Here is a 10,252-nt window from a genome sequence, read left to right as displayed (position 1 = left end):
ATATCCGTGAAATAAGCAACCGTTAAACTCGTACACGCTCTTGGGGTTTTCTAAGTCCTAACCATCGACCGAATACGTTCCGATGGTCTTTTCGCCCCCTCCGTTGCGGGCATGCTGAATCCATTTGTCTTCCTTGTTGCACAAGTAATGTAACCAGCGTAGGGCTTTGACCGAGTATTGACGTTTGACATAGTTGGTCGTTTGAGGACTGTTGACAGCCATGGTGTTTTCAGGCATGAATCGTTGTCGGTACACTAAGGAACATGCTTTGGGAATGGTGCAAGCTTCTTTCAAAGGATCGACCCCTCCGTGTTCCATGAACAGTTCTCGAAATTTTCCACAGCAACGCCGTAAAATGTCCACGTCGGAACGACAATACTTTAGCATGTCTTCCTGAAAGTCGAAAGGGTCGGAGGCGTGAGCCTGGTACCAAGCGTAGAAAGCTTCTCGTTGTTCGGTATGCATGTTGTCGGGGTCGTAATAGTGAGCCTCAGGCAAATGGGATAGAACGGCATGTTGATTGGCTTCGGTATTGAAAAAGTGTGGAAAGTACCCTTTATCCATTTCTGTCATTCCAAACGTTTTAGGCATTCGACTCAAAGGCATGACCAAATAGCTCATCGAATCTTTAAACTGTACTTGTCCCACTTGCATGAAAAAATGAGTTTGGCTCCGTTCAAAGTGACTTTAGGACGTTCGGTACCATGTTCCGTATAGTATCTGAGAAGAAATTGTCCATCGTATCCGGAGAAATTGTGAGCCATCACCGTGGCATGACGATAACAATCTCCGTAACGTTCGATGTCCTCTTGGCTCCATGTCTTGTCGATGGGGTCTAGGACCCATCGGGCGAAATCGGCTAGCGTGTTCGGTCCCCGAAAGATTTTTTCACGTCCTCCAGGAATCTTGCTGCAGTGAGGGCAATGACTGAAGATAGGTTCTTGAATGCACTTCTCGCACGCTCGATGAGCCACGCAGAAATTAGGAATGTGAGTGCCGGTCTCTTGCATGCATTCGAAATCGAAAAAGATGAAATTGCCTTTCTTCTTGTGACCATACTCTTTCTCTTGTTGGGGCTGGTATTTTTGCATGTAGCATTGATGTTCCAAGTCCACGATTCTGTGACAAATGTGACATTTTTCCTTTCCTCGACATACGTGTGCCTTGGCATTATTGGTAAGTATGCCTTGTCCACAGGTAGGGCACAATCTCAAGAGTTGACAAGCACATTTCTTCTGTGAACCTTGCGTCTTGAGATGTTGTTGGTAACAGATAGGGCTGACAAACGTGCCCAGACAAGCAGGGCAATGCGCTCGTTCTTGTCCTTCGTCCAGACAGGGTTGAGAGGCCAATTATCCTGAGCATTTCGATCCGCAATGTTTGTGTTGCTCTCGATTGTTATAGCCATAGTCACATTTCTCACAGTATTAACCATATCCCAGGAATGCAGTGATACTGGTAATGGTATCGAAATGTTCATCGTGATGATAGAGATGAAAGTATTTTCCATCTTTAAAGTCTTGGCCTCGAAACAACAGAGGCCCACGCACTTCTTGAGGGTACAGTTTCAAAGTGTAGCGTGGAGCTAGGATATCTTGCAATTTTTGCATCTCAGGAATGCCACAAGGTGTGTCTTTGGACAGACCGGCTTGTTGTAACAGGAGTTCTGTTTCGTTTCGTTGTTTGGCTCGGTTCGATTTTTGAATAGTTTTCCAGGCTCTTTTCCATTCTGCCGTGTCGTTCTTGTTGGCATAGGTTTGCCCCACCACGATAGCCCTGGCTAAACACATGTGGTCTTGAGAGTTGTGAATTTGAATGAGGCTACGCTTAATGCTGCGAAGGCAGTTCACTAATAACACCTTTTTGCGTTGTCCAGTCCCTTGAGGAGGAGAGATGTGGGTCATGTCCAATGTGGCTTTTCCATCGGTGATGTCAAACTTGCCATTGGATTGTTGCATGTGTTGAATCTTGTCCATGACTTTGGAATGGGTCAATTCTGCAGGGCTACTAAACTCGATCCAAACAGGGGATTTCAAGCCGTCGTGTTGTATGGAAAGTCTCAATTCGCTAAGTTAATGTATGTAATTTATCGTCCATTAAGTGTATCGTCCATTAAATACTAACTGCAACCATATGTAAATTATGTACCGTCACACTATATATAATTTTACGACAAATAATTTGTGCGAGTCTGAGTGGCATGCAGATGGTGATAATTGCTACACTAATTCCTGTATAAAAGCATGCAAATTGTCTGCTGAAGGCATAAATAAAAATTAAATTTCTATCCATGAATATTATAGGTCGGCAAGTTTCGACTTTTTAAACAAAGGGGCATTTTTCATTGGGTAAAACACAATAATGTGTCTGAAGGAAGTTTTCAACAAAAAAAAATACTTAAAGTACGAAGGACGATAAAATAGGTTAGGTTGCTTAATGGGGATACAAAAATGTATTTAACCATTGTATTACGACTTCTTGGACTTAAAATCAGTAACAGAAAAGAGTGAGCAGCAGCAAGAAGCTTCGTAAAATTCAATAAATCATTTATTTTACCTAGAATACAAAATGAAAATATAAATATAGTATAAAAAGAACTCAATTAAAAATTGTCCCAAATGATCATTGAGTTACTAACACAAGTCCTAATCAATAACGTTCCTTATAATATTTAGTGATATTCCAAATAATTCCTAACACTAACGGTGTTGATGTGCCTGTGGTGGCCAGTAGTCTATAATGTACTAATGTACCAATTACCTGAATTGTAATGATGTGAAAACAATCTTTTATTGAATCACTGTAATATAATCCAGGGTTTCCTTGTTTGAATTCACTATAATTCCCAGTAAATGTCTCCTTCCAAGAATATAATATAGAACTTTGTATTTCCAGAGAATAATAAATATTTGCACCCAAACGAAAACCTGAATACAGTTGTATATCAATATAAATGATTAATACCCAGATGCTATAGCAGGAATAATGAACTTTTCCAGCAAAAAGGATTATATTAAAAACTAAGACAAAAAGAATAACTCTTATGAGGTCCAAAAGTTCATTCTAGACAAATCTTAGTTAAATTGGAAGGTCTGTTACTAAATTTATAATAAAAAAACATGGTAAACAACCGTCCTTGACTCAGACCAAGATAAATATGTTTACTTCTATTGATAATTTTAAACTTGTAATTCACAGAGGAGAAGGATGTGACAGTCAAGGGAGATTTCTTCTTGCAGATATTCCAGTTAATGGCAATATAATAATTTTTATTTATTCTATATCAATTGTGGAAAATCGAAAGATATTGATTATTGGCGAAATCAGTTTGTTATTACTTCCTTCGTATATTTTTTAATGTAAAAATATATCCACATGTGAAAATGCAATATTTCCCCATCATGCCACGCAATGCTTGAATGTTTGTGTCAACATAATTTATACATGCAGCAAGACAAAGAAGCCGTTTATAACCTACAAAAAAATATACAGAAACTGCACTACCATTCAGATATAGGAAACATTTGCTGAAGAAATGTATCTACCTTGTAAAATAAGATAAACTCGCTGCCACGGTGATGCAAAGTTGAATCGGATTTGTTTTGTGGTCAGACATTGTCAAATATATTATAAAATGTCAAAAATGCTGTTTATTACAACAGATTAGGTCATCCTTCCACATTGCTCTCTTACGTCACTGATATATGACCGGCCTATGAAAAAGGTTGAAAACGAGATTAATTTACGAAAGGGGTTTTGGTGGTTGTTCTGAAAAGTGAGATTGGTTTTCTATACTTTGGGTCAGGAGCTTCGACACTCGTAAAAATATCATGTATTTTACGCAAGAAAATCAAATATCCGCTATGAATTTACATGACTGTAATGATAATAATGTTTACCTATTTTTACATGACAAACACCAACAGTCTAGATCAGGAATTCTAAATATGAAAAACAAATTCGAATTTATTGATCCCTAAATAAATTCCAAACAAAAATTACAAATGTATACCTGGAGGCAAAACTCTCCTCTGAAACAAAGTAGATTAGATTATTTTCTTGTACATGTATCCGATGAAATTCGAATGAATACTGGTTATTCATATATTGTGCCATGATATGATACGGATCGTTATTGTAATGTCATAAATGAGGCTTTGTTTTCCAAATTGTTCAAGGGGAAAGTAATACTAAACATGTAATGTTCGTCTATTGAAGAGCATTTGATATATTGTTTTGGTTATACGCTATTGCTGGTACTGTAGAACAATATTATTTAGAGGAAATTAAAGTGGACCCCTATATGTGTCTCTTTAAGGTCATGATCAGATTTTAATGTCACCATTCTTTAGATTTGAAAAAGGCTTCAGTCAGGAATATCTGTTTGGAACTTTGCTCGTCACTAATTTTAAGATCTTTAGCAATAAATTAAAAGCAAAATTTCCATGTACGGGGACTGATCTTCGATTTCATTAAATATAAATTGTGTCAATATGTTGCTGATGATTTTATTCTTAATATTGGAGTTAAACGTTCTCTTGAAGCAACAATGAATACCGTACAATATTTTGCATCTGTTATCCGGACTTAAGTGAATCATAAGAACGCAAATGATATATGAACTGGCAAAATGACTTTCGGATGAAAGAATATGATCCGAAGTAGACATAACTTGTCCTTTTCTAATTATAATGTTCGTGGTATCAATTGGTCATTAAATTTACAACAAACGCTGGAATTACTTATAGGAAAATTAACGACTAGAAAGAAAACTGGTGAGCTAAAGAGTCCAAGACATCTTTCTAAAGTTGTTCAGGTAATTGTCACTCCAAATCTGTTCTTGCACATATTCATACACCTTTATCAGCACTTACAGCTGCAATAGTAGCAACATAATGTGTGCTTTCTTTGTTTCAATTTGATTTGATGACGATATAACATAACATGAGCTTCTGAGAAATATGACGTGCATTTATTAATTTAATGGATACATTCACATAAGATGGGTTCAAAGAGTGCAGGAAATGATTGTAGCAACAATGAGTCAGTTGAATTATATACATAAATGAAAACGACAGTGGAATTGACAGGGAAAGAAATGAGAAGAATTCGGCAAGATCATCAAAACATGTTTTGATCGGATATCTTTTTGGCAGTATCTTTTTAAAATGAGGAGAAACTAGGTCCAATTGGATAATTATATGAAAGTTTTTTTAAATTATGTCCTTCTTAGAGTATTCCCAAAATCATATATAGCAGCCGACATTAAAATTATTAATACTTTAATAGATTATCAAGGTAATTTAGTAACATTTGAAATGATAAACGAAAAACTAGATGAAACGATTGTTTAGGAATATTTTTCCATATTATCCTAAATTCTCAAATTATGAAAGATGCTTATTGGTTACAGATGCCTTATTTTGCTATAGCAAAGTATCTATTTTTAGTTTCATAGCAGTTAACAATATTCATCTGGGATGAAAAATGTTATTAAAACCATTCAGCACAATAAATTATACAAAGCAGAAATATAATGTATTGTTTTCTGCAGAACAAATTTCACTGAAACTTGTTTACAAAGTGTTTGTTTCATCTTTAAAAATTTGTATATTGGTTGCAAGTATTAATACTAATATATAGTAGCAAAGGGTGGTCTATAATCTATAGTCAGACGAAGGTTTTCACTAAAGAAACCATGATTTTATCTTTTAATTTGAAATTAATTAATATCTTACTCGCTACTTATAATGGCTTATAAACGAACATATAAGACAATTACAAATGAAATTTGTAAAATGATGGGAATGAAAGTATCTTTATTGTTCCTGTGACTGCAATAATACTTCAAATTGTTGGTACCGTTTTATGGAAACTTTTACACCTGTTTGCCAATATAATGTATGTTTGTAAAAGAAAAACAAGAAAGAAAGAAATAAAAATTAGGACGTGGAGAACTGGATATTTTTTGTAGTTTCTTGCTTTATTTGGCTAATAATGTGTTTACAATAGCAGATTTAAATGCTAACATCTTCCACGTATAAGTTTATCAAATAGCTGAACGATCTCAAAAAGCATTAAAAAATTCACGGCTAGAACTATTGCAGACAAGGACCAGTACCTTCACAAATGGGTCTCAATCACGAACCGACAATTTGTGCCAGAAATTCTTTCTATTCGATGTTTACTATCTTCATTTTGATCTAACTTATTGTAAAACAGGAACAAAATATTGTAATATCACCAAACTCGCTTAGACTTATTATATTTTTGTGTATCTAAATTGTAAAGCTAAAGAGATTGCATGTTCTGTATGTACGTGTGTTCTTTCCGTTTTTTTTTTTTTTTTTTGCATATCATAGATAATTTCCTAGATTGTCTTGTAACTAAAGAAATGTTATTATATGATCTTAGGATGGTGCTCAACTATACATTGGTCAATCTACTGCAGAGATTGAAATAAACAATGCAAACTACATAAAAATACATCCTTCATATTGAGTAACTATACACATGTTTAATATTCCGTTTTCATAAAGCTTTTTTTGGATAGTGATTGAAATTAAATTTTTAAAATAAATGGTACAATATTTGTTGTCTGGAGAAGATAAGCCTTGTTTCGGAACGTTAACGTCTTCAGAGTAGATGTGTCCTAAACGAACAAGAATGGATGTAAAATGGGACAAATCTAACTGAGAAACCCTCAGATAGGATTTGAAGAAAAGAAACACAAAATAACAAAGGTTCAAATATTGCTCAAAAGAAATTCGATTATTCTGGTATTACAATGCATACAATTAGCATATACGATAAGAAAATATTTTAAAAAGCAAATCAAACTTGAATATGAATTAAAAAAGCACATAGAAGCTCGGTGTATTTCCACATTAAAAGTGAGATCCATACTTATTTTTTGCTATTAAACGATGGACTTCGACTATAAAATTTTTTTGAACGATACAGCACCTTACCCTTGCCCATCAACTCTATTTAGCGCTGCAGCGTGGCCAAATATATTTAATGAACTATACCGAAGTTCAACTTTTTATATACAAACTATTAACACCTTTTATAACTACAGGTTAAAAGTTTTCAGAGTTTATTGTCTGAATAGGTGCAGATCTCAGCGTGACACGAAATCGACCAAACTTGGCAGTGCGAATGGCAGCATCTGGTTGAAAGATCTCCTACTAGCATTTGACAGACAAATATTTACCAGAATGAGTCAAAATATTGTACAAATGATTTTTTCTTAAATGCAAAACGTTTTGCATGAAATTAAAATACCTTCGCCCAATGACAGCTCTTTAAGTCAAATGACAATAACATAAATATAAAACAAATATAATTTAATTTGCAACAATTTTAAAATACCACCCCATCATGACGTGAGAGAGTTCGAGAGAAGTAAAAAAATTGATGCAAACAAACAAAAAAATACAAAACAAAACCCGTAAAAACCCTTATAGATAATAGAACAGAAGAACATACAGCTGTATAACAAGATGTTTTGTAGTCTACACCTCGTCCTGTGATGACTGCTTCAAACGTAAATTTAGTTATGGTAACATATACTGACGAATACTGGAAAGAATGTCAATTCATGAAATAATTTCTGCGGCAGAAAAAGATGACGTACTTTATGTATCCTCCAGAAAGGAATCAACATGTTGGGCTAACTTCTTACTTCAACAATAAAGAAACAATCTGACAGATACACGTATTTCAAGACTAAATTAAAGCATAAGATCTAAAGTGATCTACTTTTCAGTTGGCCGGGTACAAACAGAACATATATTATGCCCTCTGTTTTGACAGTATCAAACACTGTTATTTATCGATTTGTTTTTTGCTTGTGTACTCAGTTTAGAACTGCTATCGTCCGTTTCGTGTATAATAACTACTGTAACGCCATTTGCGACACGGCATATTGTACAATTTCACTACAATTAAGTAGATTTAAAATTATGACAATTTTGTTTTTGTTATGAATTGTTATCTAAATTATCATTGCGCGACCGAATTAAGAGTTAATCATGTTCTTACAAGAATCGTTATTCATTCACATGAAGAAATATCCTTCGATTAATTAAAGCAATTGCTACCTTGGAATTGTAATTATTGAAATATAACTTTGAAAGGATGCACATTATAATTACAATATATTGGATTTTGCATTAAAATATTGTAAACATTTAGTTTTTTGATATTCGTGCATATTTGGCAATGATACTAATTTGATATTTCCAGTGTAAAAAAGAATAAGTTTGACTTGAAAAACCGTTTATGTTTTCCGTAATGAAAAAAGCAATGCTTAATGTTATCATCCTATAATGTAGCTCCACCAAAACAACATTTCTACCAAGGCTAATTAAATCCCTTCACGAGAGGTTGGAGTTGAAGAAAGTTTCAAATAAAAGTAGGATGACCCGGTAATGAATTCTTTTACCCATTTTTAGTTAAATTTTCCATTCTGCTCTTCAACTTAGTTTGGAGAAGTGTCGTCTGATAGCACTTTATTTTCTTCAAATTAGAGGGTATAAGAAGAACTCTGATAACGTTTACGTTTTTTGCTTCAAAATGGAGGATATAACGATAGCACTAGTGCTCTCACTTAAAATCATCGTGGATCTTCAGCTTGAATTACAAAGTATCAGGGACACATTAACCTTTAACTTTTCTTGATTGCAATGGTTTTAAACGAAAATCAATGCACTAAGATACATTATTTCGTTGCTACCAGCGTGGAAATAATCTCTCTCTCATTCACACACACACACACACACACACACACATACACACTTAACCAACTCATTGATACACTGACGATCATGGCGAATAAATTTACATTTTATAACAAGACTGCCTCGTCAAAACGATCAATATATTAATTCAGCATGGTGGTACTCTCTCTCTCTCTCTCTCTCTCTCTCTCTGTCTCTCTCTCTCTCTCTCACACACACACACACACACACACACACACACACACACACACACACATCCCCCTCAATTTAAACAAAGTTCATCTTTCTCAGATTATCTAAAAAAATCCACATCTTTTTTATACAGGGGCAAATGTCATATATCTGTTAGCAAAATACACTTTTCCAAGGTCTCCTCAGGTTCTAGGTGGCAGCAGTGGTAAAGGTCGAGCACCTGTCAATGTCAGAACACCCTTCACAACAATATCCTTCGGGGTGAGTGCAGGGTTTGCTAAAAGTGGAGACTTGTCTATAGACTTTTGATCTTCAAAGTAATGTTCATAGTTGATGCGTTCTGAAAAAGAGATGATTCTGGAAAATTATTTAATTCTGTCGTGTTTACGGTTTTTAATGGTCCGTGTCTTGAAGAAATAAATTAAAGCAGACATGCATAACAGGCAAGACAGACAAACACATGTACATCGAAAAGTATAATACATTGCTGACAGAGAAACGAGGACGCTACCTGGTCTTCTCGAGCCGGTCTGGTTCTTTGCTATGAAATCTTGAATGTCTGTACCGACATCACACTTTTCTAAAACCAGTCTGACCTGCTCACAACTCTGAAATTTTGAAAATACATCTTTATGAAGTACTGTGATAATTGCAACTGACAAATCGATCATTACAATTAAAAACATTACCCAGTTGTTTAAAAAGGCATTGATAAAATTGCAGTCTAACGAAACAAGACACTTGTGCTTGTATTTTTTCTTGATTCCTTCATTGGTCAAAACCGGAAACATTAAGTGCAATAACATTTATTTTTCATGTATTAGAAACTTTAGATTTACTTTAAAATCTTAATATTCAATTAAGTTTAGTACTATCCCCGTTAACAAGTTCCTATTAATAAAACTAGAACACGCATTCAACGTTGACTCAGGCTCTTCTTGAGCAGAAAAAGTCTTAAATAATTAAACGGAACAGATGTTTGTTGCTTGTACTCCAAGTTAATTAAAGAGACACTGCAAATGGTTATTAAATCAAGGACCTACTTCTCTTATGCAACAATCTTCAATGTTGTTATTTTCTTTAACTAATATAAAATAGGAAAAGCATGGGAAATGCAATAAACATATACAACCACAATACTACTGCATGTATTTATGTCAAATATTTTTAATTGGAACACGTATATGTTCACTGCGGATCCAAGCAAATGCTTTTCCTGTGCATGAAGTATTGATTTCTTCAAAGACTATGAAAATACATTTGAAATAGTGACTATGCAATAGTAGAAGCTAGCCCTCTTTGCTTTCTTTGATTGT

At 34.5% G+C, this 10,252-nt stretch overlaps 1 protein-coding gene across 2 annotated transcripts in view; it reads right to left on the bottom strand.

The window, feature by feature from the left end:
- Window positions 1-5,962: 5,962 nt before the first annotated feature.
- LOC149775752 (proline-serine-threonine phosphatase-interacting protein 1-like) overlaps window positions 5,963-10,252 on the bottom strand; it is a 65,552-nt gene continuing 61,262 nt past the window's right edge. For both annotated transcript variants that reach the window (XM_089944430.1, XM_089944429.1), the window contains 2 exons: window positions 9,448-9,544; window positions 5,963-9,276 (listed from right to left, as the gene is read on the bottom strand). In XM_089944430.1, coding sequence (XP_089800556.1) covers window positions 9,119-9,276; window positions 9,448-9,544 — 255 coding nt within the window. In that variant the 3' untranslated portion in view covers window positions 5,963-9,118. The remainder of the gene's footprint in view (window positions 9,277-9,447; window positions 9,545-10,252) is intronic.

The sequence above is a fragment of the Sinohyriopsis cumingii genome, chromosome 19 (assembly GCF_028554795.1).
Source record: "Sinohyriopsis cumingii isolate HCF-2022 chromosome 19, ASM2855479v2, whole genome shotgun sequence".
NCBI classification, from domain to species: Eukaryota; Metazoa; Mollusca; class Bivalvia; order Unionida; family Unionidae; genus Sinohyriopsis; species Sinohyriopsis cumingii.
Note: the sequence above shows the minus strand (reverse complement) of the source record. Positions and strands in the feature narration are given on the sequence as shown.